The 15,507-nt window shown below is 43.8% G+C and overlaps 1 protein-coding gene across 1 annotated transcript in view; it reads left to right on the top strand.

Annotated features, from left to right (window-relative positions):
- The window catches only part of acaa2 (acetyl-CoA acyltransferase 2), a 60,103-nt gene that overhangs the window by 10,391 nt on the left and 34,205 nt on the right, over positions 1–15,507 (top strand). Inside the window, exons 2-3 of the mRNA XM_069923883.1 lie at positions 2,437–2,603; positions 6,600–6,728. Coding sequence (XP_069779984.1) covers positions 2,437–2,603; positions 6,600–6,728 — 296 coding nt within the window. The remainder of the gene's footprint in view (positions 1–2,436; positions 2,604–6,599; positions 6,729–15,507) is intronic.

Here is a 15,507-nt window from a genome sequence, read left to right as displayed (position 1 = left end):
CCCTTTTTCAGCAGAGGGACAGCCTTAAGACCACCTGGATGCATCCCCGATCCAAACACTGGCACCTCCTGGACTACATCCTGGTGCGAGAAAGTGACAAACAAGATGTGCTCCACACCAGGGTCATGCCTAGCGCGGAATGCCACACTGACCACCGGCTGGTTCGCTGCAAGCTCAACCTTCACTTCAAGCCAAAGCCCAGGAACAATAAAGCCCCCAGAAAGAGGTTCAATGTTGGAAAACTGCAGTCAGACGAAGCGAGAGGAAACTTCCAGGCAAACCTCAAAGCAAAGCTCGACGTTGCAACCCGCCTCACGGACCCGTCCCCTGATTGGACAATGTAATGGTATAATAATTTACTAAGTGTGTGTCCTGAGGTATAAAAAAAACACCACTTGCTGATATCGGGAGAATGCGCCTTCTCCAACTAACACTGTTAGTTGCAAGTGTTACAATCCGGTAATAAAGAACCTTGATTTCGACTCAGTCTGGTGTCTGACTCACTCATTCTCGAACAAAGCAGACCTAACACTATTCAACCTGACAAAACAGCGTTCTCCAGTCCTCAGTGCAAAAACACGTAGACGCAAAACCAGACATATATAGACAAACAATGCATATGCAGATAAGTATTCATCTATACAAATAAATAAATATTGTTTCATGAATATGAGAGTCTCGGATGGTTTGTGTGAACAGTTCCTTTGGTTGTTCTTCATTATCACTGGCCATGGGAAGAAGCTGTACCTTAGCCTGGTCATGTCGGCTCTGATACTTGTGTGTCTCTTCCCTGACGGGAACAGCTGAAAGATGCTGTGTGCAGGTTGGAAGGGATCCTTATTGATTTTGCATTCCTGCTTCAATGGGATGGGGGGAAGACTCCAGTGATCCTCTCTACCACTTGTAAGGTCCTTCAGATTGTCCTCTGATCCATTTCTCTGCAGCAACTGTACCACACTGTGATGTAGCCTTAAGTTCTGTAATTGGGATAAGAATTGAAATAGCTAATATCAACAAGGCATCAACTGAAATGGTATTAAAATTGTTAAAATTATGTTGGCAGCATGAGGTCATATGCAGGCAGTTAACTCTGTGTGAAACTGATGCACACGTATCACCTATTGCAGAACACTCACAAACTTCTATTGGTTAAACAGCTGACAGCTGTGTTTTGAAATGTGAATGTTCTCCAACTTGCATTAATACAGTACTTTATTACAGTCAAATGTTTCAAGGTGCTCCACGAGAGCAGTTCTTAAACAAACTTAATACTAATCAATGTGAAATTTTAAGTCACTAAACTAAGCCTTTGTCAAGAAAGCTAGAGGCAAGATCAAAATGAGTGCAGAAATCAAGGGGGTTTGTAGGACAAGGTCATGGAAGGATTTGACAGATGAGCAGTTTGAAATTGTGCTGCCAAAGCATTATGAGCCAAAGAGGTCAGTGAACATTTGATGGTATTACTACATAATCATAAATAGACTAATAACTGATGGAACTCATTTATCGGCTGTAAACAAGAAACTCAAAACAAAGTTATATTCCTTTATTAACTGACCCTCCAGTGCACACTTCAGCAGCTGTCTTTATGAGTGTTCCTTTTATAGATTAAACATTGATCAGTGCTGTTGGCATTGGATATAATGGGATAATGGCTTTGTTACTGGATTAACAATTCTGAGATATTATCTGATGAATTCAAATCTGTCCAGGCTGCAGGGAATTTAATTTCTAGATTTAACTAGTTTGATTGTTTCGAAGAGGGTAAAAGGGTGTTATTGGCACGTGAGAAGAGATTAAATTGATTCGTCCTATATCTTGAAATTGAAAGAATATGAGGCGATCTCATTGAATTGTAAAAATTAGGTGAAACTGGACAGAATAGATGAAGGAATTCTATCTTTCCTGGCAATCAGCTTTTGAACTAAGAATCACCATATCATAAAAAACGATTGGCTGGTTAGCATTAAAATGAGAAGAATTCTCACCTACAGGGAAATGAATCTTTGGAATTCTCTTCCTCAGATGGCTGTGCTTTTAGATTTTAGAGGGTGGTGGGGTGAAAGGAGCTAAAGCCAGAGATGAATGGTGGAGATGTGAGCAGCTAAATTGCACCCTACAGCTTTTGATGTTAATTTAAATTCAGTTAATTGATTCACTGTTAAATGTTATTATCAGAAATATTGACCTGTTGTGACTGGTTTGTTGGTGCAAAACCATCATTTTATAAATAAAAGATGCATTTTTGCATTTCCAAACTTATTATGAGCTATTTGTCAGGATATAATACATCAAAAAGCTTTTTTGAAATTCTCATCAAAATATAATTATTTATGAATGCTTTTTAAAAAAATTGTTACATTATTACTGCAAGATTTTTAATGCATTTATTGAGTTCATTAGTAAAGTGGAACACATTTCTTTGCATTTTTAAAGGTATATTTATAGTTGCTGCCAAACGGACTCCTTTTGGTACCTATGGAGGAAAGCTAAAGGACTATAGTGCCACATATTTAGCTGCGCATGCTGCAAAGGCTGCATTAGCTGCTGGACAGGTCAGCCATGAACTGGTGAACAGCATTATTATTGGCAATGTAATGCAGGTTAGTATGTGATAGAATTTGATTCCATTAAATGTGTAGTTGCTGTTGTCTTCTAAGCCAGTGTTTCAAACCATTCTGTACCAGTGTAGGGGTCCTGCAACCATTAACACACTCTCAGAGATCTCATGTACAGTAATTAAGCAAGAACCCACGCTGTGTTCTCGCTGCTGCCATCAGGAAAGAGGTATAAGTGCCACAAAACTCACTTCACCAGGTTCAGGAATACCTGCTACCCCTCTACCATCAGAATTGTCAACGGCAAAGTCAATCAGAGACTAATTACATGTGCACTTTATTGATTTTCTTTGATCTCTCTATATTAGTCAGTTTGTTTACATTCATTATCTCTTTACAGTTCTTTTATTTGTTTGCGCTGTGTACAGTTTATTTTTTGCACTATAAAATAAAATAAAACTGGTACTCCCAAAGGAAAAGGGAATTTCAGGGTTGTATCTGATGTCATGTATGTACTCTGACAATAAATCTGAAAGTCTGCAGATGCTGGGGTAAAGTGCAATACACAAATGGGCTAGAGAAACTTAGCAGCCTACACAGCATCCAAAGGAAGTAAAAAGTAACCAACATTTTGTCCCTGGGCCTTTCATCAGGTGTAAGCAAAAACAGGCAAGTGCCTGAATAAAATGATGGAGAGGAAGGAGCACAGGCTAACACTTAAGAGGTCATAGAATGGGTTATATAATGGGTGGGTGGAAGAGGTGCAATAGGAGGGACCTCCCAATGCCGAACCATTTGAATTCTCCACCCTGACATGTCAGTCCATGTCCTCGTGCACTGCCAAACCAAAGCCACATGCAAATTGGAAGAACAATACCTTACATTCTGTCTTGGCAATCTCCAACAAGTCAGCGTTAACATTGACTTCTCTAATTCCTGTTAAGCCCCTCTACTGAGTCTCTCTATTTCCCTTTCCCCTAGTCTCCTTTTCTTCAGCTCCCCAATCCCTTCTCTTCTCCTATCAGAGTTTTCTACCTTCAACTCTTTTCCCTGGTCACTTCTCAGCTCATCTCCCTTCCCACCTGTATGCACTTATGAGCTCTTACCTTTAGCCTGTGCACCGCCCCTGCCCCTTCCTCTCTCCTCCTACCCCCTACCCCTACCTTTATATTAAGGTGGCTGTCTGTTTTTCTTGTATCTGATGAAGGGCCCAGGCCCAAAAGACTAATTGCCAAATTTTCATTAATGAGGCTTGCTAACGAGTTGAAAGTGTTACAGTAGAGGTCCAAATATCTGGAGGTCAGAAATCAGGACCACCTGAGAATCCAGACTTTTTGAAAACACTCAAACCGTTCAAATTTAGCACTACAAATGCACAGTGGCAGCAAGCAACCACACCTAATACAGGTAATCTTATCACAAAAAAATTAGTTTGTATACCGTATTTTTCTCTTACAATGTTCATTTTTAAATACAGTTTCATTTTTATATGCTTATTTTGTGGTGAAAATCATTTGTGTACATTTTTTTAAAACTGTTTTGATAAATGAAGCACGCTGTATTTGCTAATGAATAAATTATCAAAAATTGCCTGTCATTTCTTCTTTATTTCTCCTTAAATTTGAATTTTAAAAGTACTGTCCAAGAATGTGTAAAATCCGAAAATCCAGACTGACCTGATCCCTGAGCAGTCTGAATTTTAGGATTTCTCCTGTACTTTCAATTATTAGTCACAGTGTAAAGCATAAATCCCATCTTTTAGAATCTCCTCCAATAACTTCCATATCACTGTTGTAAGGGCCACCTACCAGTCATTTCTAGGTTTATCTCTACTGCCCTTTTTGAACAAGAGGATATCATTAGTTATCCTTCAGTCTTTTGGTACCTCACATGGCTAAGAAAGATGCATAAATTTCCATCTCACCCTCGGCAATTTCCTCCCTTGCTTACCATCACATCCTGGGATGGATCCCATACAACCCTGGGGATTTATCACTGTAATATGCTCCAATATTTCTCGCACTTGCTTCCAGATGTGCTCCAGAATATCAGTTATTTCTTAACTGCCTAGTCTCCATGTCATTCTCTTTAGGGAATACTGATGAGAAGCATTAATTTAGAAACTTGCTTTATGTTCCCTAGCTCCAGACATAGATTACTCCTCTGACCCTCTGAGGGGGCCTAGTCCTTCTAATATCCATTAAAGGTTTTAGGCTTCCTCTTAATCCATGAATTAATGGCTCTTCACCCCCCCCCCCCCTCTAATTTATTTCTTGAGCTTTATGGGGAATAACATATGAGATAATAATGTCCTGTATCTGATGGTACTTCTATTCCTTGATCAACCTTTCTTCATTAATCCTTCATTAACCAAGCTTCCCTAAATTTACCAACTTCATCTCATGCCCAATCTAACAGTTGCTTAGAAAATATTAAACCTGGTGCTTTGTTTCATCATGTTTCTTCTGATTATTCTCTTCAAACTGATTTTAGATCAGCAATAAAGCATACAACTTGCTTTGCCAGACCCTCAATACGATGAGAGAAAAATATAGTGATCAGTGTTTATTATTTTTAATTGAAATTGATTTTATCATGGCTTTTGCATTCCTGAATGCTTAAACCAAAATTTTGATTAGCAGATTGTTCCGTATCTTGGGAGGTTCGAAACTTCCTTCAGAGTAGATACTGAGCACTCAGCATCAGAAAAGCAAAAAGGGTTTACTCTTAACAGATGTGCACTATGTAGATTTTCCTCTTTTGTCTATGAAAGATGTGTGTTGTTACCTGAATGGAAGAAGGATAGTTCTCATCCACAATCATGCTTCCCCCTCCAACCAAGTTGTAAATCTTTATTTAAAACAACAGTAGAAACATAACATAACATAACAATTACAGCACGGAAACAGGCCATTAGGCCCTTCTAGTCCGCACCGAACCAAACACCCCTTTCTAGTCCCACCTCCCTGCACAATGCCCATAACCCTCCATCTTCTTCTCATCCATATACCTGTCCAACCTTTTCTTAAATAATACAATTGACTCCGCCGCCACTATTTCTCCCGGAAGATCATTCCACACGGCTACCACTCTCTGAGTAAAGAAGTTCCCCCTCATGTTACCTCTAAACCTCTGCCCCTTAATTCTTAACTCATGTCCTCTTGTTTTAATCTTTCCTCCTCTTAACGGAAATAGTCTATCCACATCCACTCTGTCTATCCCTTTCATAATCTTAAATACTTCTATCAAATCCCCTCTCAACCTTCTACGCTCCAAAGAATAAAGACCTAATCTGTCCAATCTCTCCCTATACTCTAGATGCTTAAACCCAGGTAACATTCTGGTAAACCTTCTCTGCACTCTCTCCACTCTGTTTATATCCTTCCTATAATTAGGCGACCAGAACTGCACACAGAACTCCAAATTAGGCCGCACCAACGTCTTATACAATCTCAACATCACCTCCCAACTCCTATATTCCATGCAATGATTGATAAAGGCCAGCATACTAAAAGCCTTCTTCACCACCCTATTCACGTGAATTTCTACCTTCAGGGAACGATGTACCGTCACTCCTAAATCTTTCTGCTCTTCTGTATTTCTCAATGCTCTCCCATTTACCACGTATGTCCTATTCTGATTCTTCTTACCAAAATGAAGCACCTCACACTTATCAGCATTAAATTCCATCTGCCATTTTTCAGCCCACTTTTCTAAGCAGCCCAAATCCCTCTGCAATGCTTGAAAACCTTCTTCATTATCCACTATTCCACCTATCTTAGTATCGTCTGCATATTTACTAATCCAATTCACCACCATTAAAATAGTTAATTTTAATTTCTTAGTTTCTTCTGGACAGTTCTTCTTCAAAAACCTTCTTAAGCACACCCTCCCTCACCTCCAGTTTAAATTCCTTATGGAATATTTTGGAGGTCCAAGAACCAAGCATGGTCTCTATCATAAATTCTGCTTGTTTTATGGCCAACTAAAATTAGTGGAATTTGATCGAGTAATATTAACATCTTTCTTTGTTTTTGAAAGAGTTCTCCAGATGCTGCTTACATTGCGAGACATGTTGGACTACAAGCTGGAATTCCAATTCCAGTACCGGCCTTAACTGTAAACAGACTCTGTGGATCTGGCTTCCAATCAATCATTACTGGAGCACAGGTATTGAAAAGTTATACAATACTGTATATTGCATTTTACACTTAATCAATAGTACTGTATATATATTTTCAGATTTGATACTAGGGTATTCACCCCTTTGATTCGTTGGATCGTCCTCCTTTAGGTGGGCTTGATGTACCTGTGAATACACCACTCAAAAAAAGTCCTAGTCCGATTACCCAAATATTTGCTCATGTCATCGTCAAATGATAATGAATCCATCCCTAATGGTAGTGCAGGCTTTTGCTTAAGGTGTCCCTATTGGCTGTCCGTGGACTATCTCTGCAGCAGATAGCCCCGAATTAACCTGCAGTGTCACCCACATTTTAAACTATGCTCGGGGTCACATTTGTTAGCCAATTTTAGCCCCGTTACCTCAGTCAATTGTGCCAGCTTAGTTTTTTTTCACATTCCACTATTCCTGCTGTCTAGTTTTGATTAGAATAGTGGAAACACTGCACAATCCCCAAATCCTTGTATAATTCATCATTTATCTCAAATACCATTATCTGCATTTTATGCCTCAGGCAGTCCATAGAAGGGAATAATTCCCTTAACAAAATTTTAAACTAATAGTCAAGGTAGTAATTCAAAATCTTAACCAACAATCAAAGCAGTATTGTCAGAAGACAAAGTCTTTATAGTTAAAGCAATTTCATTGGTGGTTGGGTTAGTTTTAATCCACTGACTAAAACATGTACGATCATCAGGCGATATTTACAGCGATGCACTTGGAATAATTCAATGAAATCTGATTGTAAACAAAAAAGATGGCTTCATGGCAAGAGGCAAGTTACTGCTGGCATGGTGTCTCCTTACCCACATTGCGTTATTGGCACGAAGCATTTCTTTGTTCTTTTTATCGTCTGCTTCACTTCAATCTGGAGGCCACCAGGCCTGCAGAGAGATTTTTTTCCAGTAATATTTATCAACCCTTCCTTGCCACTGTGCACATAATCAAGTAATAAAGATATGTACTGTACACATGTTTGGCTGGACAGCATAATCCATAACTGAGTATGGGGATGTGGGGCCACTACCTTGTTATTCCTATTGTTGATTCTCAGCAGTAGAGGTGTCTGGTAAATCCAGTCTGTTGACTAATTGTAAAGCAGTTAATTTATTTCCTCATCTTAAAAAGAATTGGAGTGTTTAACAAAAACAAGGGTGGTTTAAAAATGAATAATCTGAGTTTAAGAAAAAGTAGCAGTAAAAATCTACACTGCAGCAGGCGTTTTCTCATCACTGTTTTGCCACTCGTGTATGGCTCCACTTCTTAGTTTTCTTATTTGGGGCAGTGTAGGTGGAAACGACCATATAGAGAACTAATTTTCCTCCTGAAGTGAATAACCTGAAACTTTTCAACTCTTTAACAAAGGTGCAAGCATCTGTCTGGGTTACACTGCTTATGTGAAAGTTTCAGAAATGAGAGAAAAAAATGAGCACTTGATAAATCAATTCATTTTATAACATCTGAAACATTTTCTGCATTGTATTTAAAGAGCTTCTAATTACTGGCTTGTTTTGATCTATAACATGATTAATCTTTAAAGAGTTTCAAGTAGAACATTTAACATGGGCTCAGTGCTATTTTAAAAAGATGGAAGCACTTAAGATGAGCAAAACAAAGGCTTAATTCAGTCACGAAGGAATAGCAGAGGAAAAAATCTCTCTCTCTCTCTAAGGTGGAGGTGTGGGCAAGAGAGTGTAAAGTGAACTCTACAGAACTTTTTAAATTTTCCCTGCTGCTCATCCAAATAACTGCAACTCCGAGAAAAAGTTTAGTTTCAGTCAATCTTTTTAAAAAAAAAATATACTGCACAGACAGGGCAGGAGCCGTCAATCATTAACAACTTTACTAAGTTAGGTCAGGGTCGATATGCCAGACATGCAATTGGGATCCCAAAGGTTCCTCTCCCGTGGCTCTCTCTCTCTCTCTCTCTCTCTCTCTCTCTCTCTCTCTCTCTCTCTCTCTCTCTCTCTAATTTCTAATTTTTGTTTTTCCATTTATTTGATGCATCTTTTTATTTCCACATTATTTGTTCTTTGATATTGTTTGACCAGTTTAAATTTGTCTTAAAACAATAATGCAATTTCTTTTTCTGGTAAGGATTGCATAAAGATTGCTTTAAATTAATCTGAGGGCTTGTGGTGACGCACTCTCTCATGCTGAACCAACCACACATGTAATGCCACATGGCGGGGCAGCCATGGGAAGATGGCGCTGTCAAGGTTTTCTCCCTGCCTCGTTTCCTGCCCAGCGCGCACCTGGGGCAGCGATTATGATGTCATAAAGCACGAAGTGACTGAGCTCCCGCTGCCCTTAAAAGGGCGTGCGCTGAATTAGAATAAAAACAGTCATTAACGACTTTCAATGTGGTGGCTGAGTCTTTCTTGGCTGTGTCCAGTACTACCTTGGTGACCCTGTTGAAACCACACGCCTCTCTGGTCTCAAGATCAGAGATCAATGCTGTTGCCATCAAATTGCCCCCCTTCTGGACCCATCGCCCACATACGTGGTTCGGGCAGGCGGAGGCGTGGTTTCAACTGAGGAACATTTCAGCAGATGCCACGATGTTCTACCACGTCGTGAGCATGCTGGACGAAGAAACGGCAGCCAGGGTGGACGATCTAATACACAACCCACCTGCTATTTGGTACTTTCGGGCTCTCCCATCAGCAGTGTGTCTCCAGGCTCCTGCACCTCGACGGGCTTGGGGACTGCACACCATCGGCCCTCATGGACGAGATGCTAGCGCTGGCGGAGGATCACAAACCTTGTTTCCTATTTCGTCAGATCTTCCTCAAATAGATGCTCGGGGACATCCAACTACTCCTGGCGGATGAGGACTTCATGAAACCATGCATTGTCGCAGCCCGAGCGGACACCTTCTGGCACACCAAAAGGAAGAATGAAGCAGCCCTTAGTCAGGTTGCGTGACCAAGAGCCATCCAGCCGCAACACTCCCCTTAGCACAAGCCGGAGGAGCACCATTCCACCTGGTGCTTTTACCATCCATGCTGGGGAGTGTAAGCTCGTAAGTGCACACAACCATGTGACTACCAGGGGAAACAACCCGGCCAGCCACCGTTGATGGCTGCGACGGCTGACCACGTGGCCAGCCTCCTTCACGTTGCCAACATGACCACTGGCCGACGTTTCCTGGTGGACACAGGAGTGGAGCTGAGCATCCTGCCCTCCACTGCCCTTGAAACACGCATCCGATCTCGTGGTCCCACCCTGCGGCAGCTAACGGTTCCGCTATCAAGACCTTCGCTACCCGCAGGGCGCAGATCCAGATCAGGAAAGAGAAATTTTGCTGGAAGTTCGTGTTAGCCTCAGTGGGTACTGCATTAGGGGCCGACTTCCTGAGGGAAAACAGACTGTTGGTCGACATGAAGGGCAAGAGGCTGGTCAACTCTCGTACCTTCAACGCCATGAATGCCTGCAGGCCCAAGATCGCCGCCATCGCCACTTCCAGGGATGAATATTCGAACATATTCCATAAGTTCCCCGCCATCCTTCAACCACGATTCAGCGCCACCTTACCCCAGCACGGGTATACCACCACATCTCCACGCAGGGCCCCCCAGTGCACGCCAAGCCCACAAGCCCAAATGACTTCCACCTGAGAAGCTGCAGCTGGCAAAAGAGGAGTTTTCCCGGCTGCAGGAGTTGGGGATCGTCTGTCGCTTGGACAGTGCCTGGGCATCCCCTCTCCACATGGTTCCCAAATCCTCCATGGGCTGGAGACCCCATGGCAGTTACCGGCATTTGAATGACGTGACCACACCGGACAGGTACCCCATTCCACACATTCAAGACTTCTTGGCCAATCTCCACATCGCACAAGTCTTCTCCAAGGTCGATCTGGTGCGGGGGTATCATCAGATTCCGGTCCACCCCGAGGACATTGGCAAGACGGCGATCATCACCCCCTTTGGCCTCTTTGAATTCCCGTGTATGCCTTTCAGTCTCAAGAGCGCAGCCCAGACTTTCAGCTCCTCATGGAAGCAGTGGGTAGGGACTTGAACTTTGTGTTTATCTACCTGGATGATATCCTTATCACCAGCCGCAACCGCGAAGGGCACAAGGCCCACTTCCGTACCCTGTTTGCCCGACTGGTGAAGTTTGGCGATCAACGTGGCCAAGTGCCAGTTCAGCAAGCAGACGGTGCAGTTCCTAGGGCACATCATCTTGGCAGCAGGTGCTGCCCCGGCGCCAGAGAATGTCGTGGCCGTCCAGCGGTTCCCCAAGCCAACCACCCTCAAGGACCTGCAGGAGTTCGTGGGGATGGTGAATTTTTATCATCGGTTCATCCCCGGCGCCACCCGCACCATGCGACAGCTGTTCACGTTGATCGCCACTAAGGAGAAAGTCCTGACCTGGTCGGAGGAGTTAGAGACGGCTTTTGCTACAACAAAGGAGGCCCTCGCCAACGCAAGTCTATTGATGCACCCATGCCCGGAGGCACACATGGTGCTCTCGGTGGACACCTCAGCCACAGTGGTAGGGGGCGTACTCGAGCAATGGCTCAATGGACAGTGGTGCCTGCTGTCCTTCTTTAGCAAACAGCTGCACCTGCTGGAGCTCAAGTACAGCGTTTTTGACTGGGAGCTCCTGGCACTGTACCTGGCCATCTGGCACTTTTAATACTTTCTGGAGGGCAGGCTCTTCATGGTGTTCACGGACCACAAGCCCTTCACACAGGCACTTGCGATGGCCAAAGATCCATGGTCGGCTCACCAGCAACGCCACCTCTCCTACATGTTGGAGTTCACCATCGACATCTGGTTCAGGGCAGGCAAAGACAACATTGTGGCGGATGCGCTCTCTCATCTGGCGATCAACGCTTTCGCCCCTGGCCTTGACTACATGCAGTTGGCACAAGCCCAGAAGCTGGACACAGTGATGCAGGCTCTCTGTACCGCTATCTCTGGCCTCAAGCTTCAGGACATTCAATTGCCCAACAGCCCGGACATGCTGCTCTGCGACGTCTCCACCGGCTCGCCGTGCCTGGTAGTCCCACCACAGTGGAGGTCGAGGGTTTTCAGCTTAGTCCATGACCTCGCCCCACTCCTTGGTGAAGACTTCGGTGGAAATGGTGGCAGAGCAGTTTGTGTGACACGGGCTCAAAAAGGAAATGGCCGAGATGACGAGGAACTGCACCAGGTACCAGGCCTCCAAGATCCATCAGCATACGCAGGCCCCAATCCGGCAATTCGACCTGGCGGTGTGGAGATTTCAGCATATCCATGTTGACGTCTTAGGTTCCCTGCCAGTGTCCAGAGAAGCGCGCTTCCTTCTCACAATAGATGATTGGACCACGAGAGGGCCGGAGGCCATTCACCTCAAAGAGGTTTCCACAGAGATATGCGCCAAGAACCTAGTCAGTCATTGGATCGCTAGGTTCGAAGTCCCAGCGCATATCACCAGTGACAGGGGCGCCCAGTTCACCTCTGCACTCTGGGCTTAGCTGGCGATCCTCCTGCGGGTTAAATTCCTCCACACCACAGCCTACCACCTGCAAGCAAATGGTTTGGTGGAGAGGTTTCATCGTCATATGAAATCTACCTTCATGGCTCGCCTCATTGGCCAAGGCTGAGTAGACAAACTGCCCTGGGTCCTCCTCGGCATCAGGACAGCACCCAAGGAGGACCTACAGGGGTCTTCTGCGGAACTGGTCTATGGCGCGCTGTTCTCGCTGCCTGGTGAATTCTATGGCCCAACGTCATGTCTGAGCACGTGAACCTTTTGTCAGATCTCCGTTAGAAACTATCCTCACTAGCCTCCCCGCCTCCCTCGCATCATGGCATCTGGCCGACGCATCGTCTCAAAGAGCTGGACTCGGAATTCATATTTGTTCGGCGTGTCCTGCATATGGCACCTTTACAACGCCTGTACAAAGGTCCATACAAGGTCCTCCAGCGGTCCGGCATGACTTTCACTTTGGACATCGGGGTTAAAGACGAACCTTTCACCGTGGACTGTTTGAAGGTGGCGCACTTAGACCTATCATGGCCATGCCCAAACACCAGGGCCGCCCACCCAAGCACCGGGACAAGTAGCCAGTTCTGGGGGAGAATTGCGTGGCAGCGCACTCTCTCATGGCGAACTGGCCCCGGGTGTAACGCCACGTGGCGGGGCAGCCATGGGAAGATGGCGTTGTCAGGGTTTTCTCCCTGCCTCAAGTCTCCTGTCCAGCGCGTGATTATGATGTCACAATGCACGAGGTGGCTGAGCTCATGCTGCCCTTAAAGGGGTGCATACTGAATTAAAAAAAGTCATTAACGACTGTGTCCAGCACTACAGTCTAGTGTTAAATGTCTGATCTGCAGTACATAATCTCCAAAATTCCTTTACAGTGTCTTTTGGGAGGGCTTATATTCAAGGTAACTATTTGCACTGGTTCTTCATACAACAGAATGAATCTTGCAGTGATTGCATTGCCCTCCCTCTATTCCTTAGGTTTGAAATTACTGCAGATTACAGTCTCTATCCTTCTATGACTTGCATTTTTTTTCCCTCCAGTTTATTGCTTTAGATTTTTGCCTTTTTTGTGCACATTTTCTTCATTTCTTTTTCTCTTATTAATTTATCACTTTTTTAGCTGCAGTTTTTTCCCCAACACGAATTACTCTGTTTCTGCTATTTTTAGTCAATCAAACCTCTTACTTCAGGGACTCAAATCCCACTCTTACTCTGGCCCCTCTATTACGGAACCGACAGGGACTCCAACCCTGTCTATTACGAAAGGGGACTCTAACCCAGACCACAAATGAAAGGGAACTCTAACCCAGACCACAAATGAAAGGGGACTCTAACCCAGACCACAAATGAAAGGGGACTCTAACCCAGACCACAAATGAAAGGGGACTCTAACCCAGACCACAAATGAAAGGGGACTCTAACCCAGACCACAAATGAAAGGGGACTCTAACCCAGACCACAAATGAAAGGGGACTCTAACCCAGACCACAAATGAAAGGGGACTCTAACCCAGACCACAAATGAAAGGGGACTCTAACCCAGACCACAAATGAAAGGGGTCTCTAACCCAGACCACAAATGAAAGGGGACTCTAACCCAGACCACAAATGAAAGGGGACTCTAACCCAGACCACAAATGAAGGGGGACTCTAACCCAGACCACAAATGAAAGGGGACTCTAACCCAGACCACAAATGAAAGGGGACTCTAACCCAGACCACAAATGAAAGGGGACTCTAACCCAGACCACAAATGAAAGGGGACTCTAACCCAGACCACAAATGAAAGGGGACTCTAACCCAGACCACAAATGAAAGGGGACTCTAACCCAGACCACAAATGAAAGGGGACTCTAACCCAGACCACAAATGAAAGGGGACTCTAACCCAGACCACAAATGAAAGGGGACTCTAACCCAGACCACAATTGAAAGGGGACTCTAACCCAGACCACAAATGAAAGGGGACTCTAACCCAGACCACAAATGAAAGGGGACTCTAACCCAGACCACAAATGAAAGGGGACTCTAACCCAGACCACAAATGAAAGGGGACTCTCAACCTCTTTTACCTTTTAGAACTAAATTGTGCAGTTCTCTGTCCAATTAAAGTTCCTACTTTTAATTAATATTCAATCACCAAGAGGGACTCGAACCCTCTTTTGTTACCTCAATGGGGACTCGAACCCCATGGCCAAAATGATACAAGGGATCTCAGTAGGGAACTAGATCAATCTCTGTTGAGGGACCACAATGTTCCTGGGATCTTCCATGGGAGGTTTGTCACAAGGGGTTTGACTTGTAGCTCAGAATTCTCCCCTTCTGGTCCCGGTAGTGTTGTAGCCACTTGTTCAGTCCTCTGTGATGGTCTCAACGAGATACCTGCTGACTACACCAATGTTAAAGTTTGTTTCCTTGTAACAAAATGCAATTAACAAGTTAGTTAAAGAGAACTGCATTTATTACTTTTGTCCAGGACGGGAAAGGCAGAACCCAGCAGAATTCTACTTGATATTGCTTTGCTCTGAATGCCCGTTCACTGTGTGTAATTGTAATTGTATTTCAGTTGCTGAGACAGCATTCTTCAAGCAGGTAATGGTTTTCCAAGCAGTGTTATCAGATGTTACAATAAGGAATTTACAGAATTCAACCCTTATCTTAAGTGTGCAAGCCAGGTTCTAGCTGTTTCCCTTAAAAGGAGTTATCTTTCCCATTTTCAAACAGCTATTTAATTACATCATTCTCTTATAAGCATTTTACAGCTACTTTAGCCAAGCACAGACTCATATCAGCTTATCCAAACTCAATAATTCACAACTACTTCCATTTTGTCATATAAAATAACTCTTTGGATGTTAACTTCATCATCAGAATACAGAATGGAGATCCAGAATCTGGTTGGGTGGTGCTCAAACAACAATTTTGCTGTCAACATCAGCAAAATCAAAGAGATTATTGTTGGATTTTGGAAGGAGAGGCTAAGGGATCACACACCTGTCAGAACTGATGGAGAGGGTTATACTTTCAAGTTTCCGGAAGTCCACATACTTCTATGTGGACAATTTACTAACTTGTTGCATCACAGCCTTGGTTTGGAAATTCGAATGCCCAGGAATACTGATGGAAGTTGTTTTGCAAGTAGGCTAGTAGACAGTTCATAAGTAGTAGAACACACTACAAAAGAGCATAATTAAAGAGAGAGAGGGAGAGATCATTTGGAGCAAAGGCAGCATCATTTTAATATCTTGGTGCTCATTTAGGAGTCTGATAATGGTGGGAAAGAAACTGTC

Source organism: Narcine bancroftii, chromosome 3, assembly GCF_036971445.1.
Source record: "Narcine bancroftii isolate sNarBan1 chromosome 3, sNarBan1.hap1, whole genome shotgun sequence".
In the NCBI taxonomy this organism is placed as follows: domain Eukaryota; kingdom Metazoa; phylum Chordata; class Chondrichthyes; order Torpediniformes; family Narcinidae; genus Narcine; species Narcine bancroftii.
The sequence above is the reverse complement of the archived record's forward strand: the minus strand, read 5'-3'. Positions and strand labels throughout refer to the sequence as shown.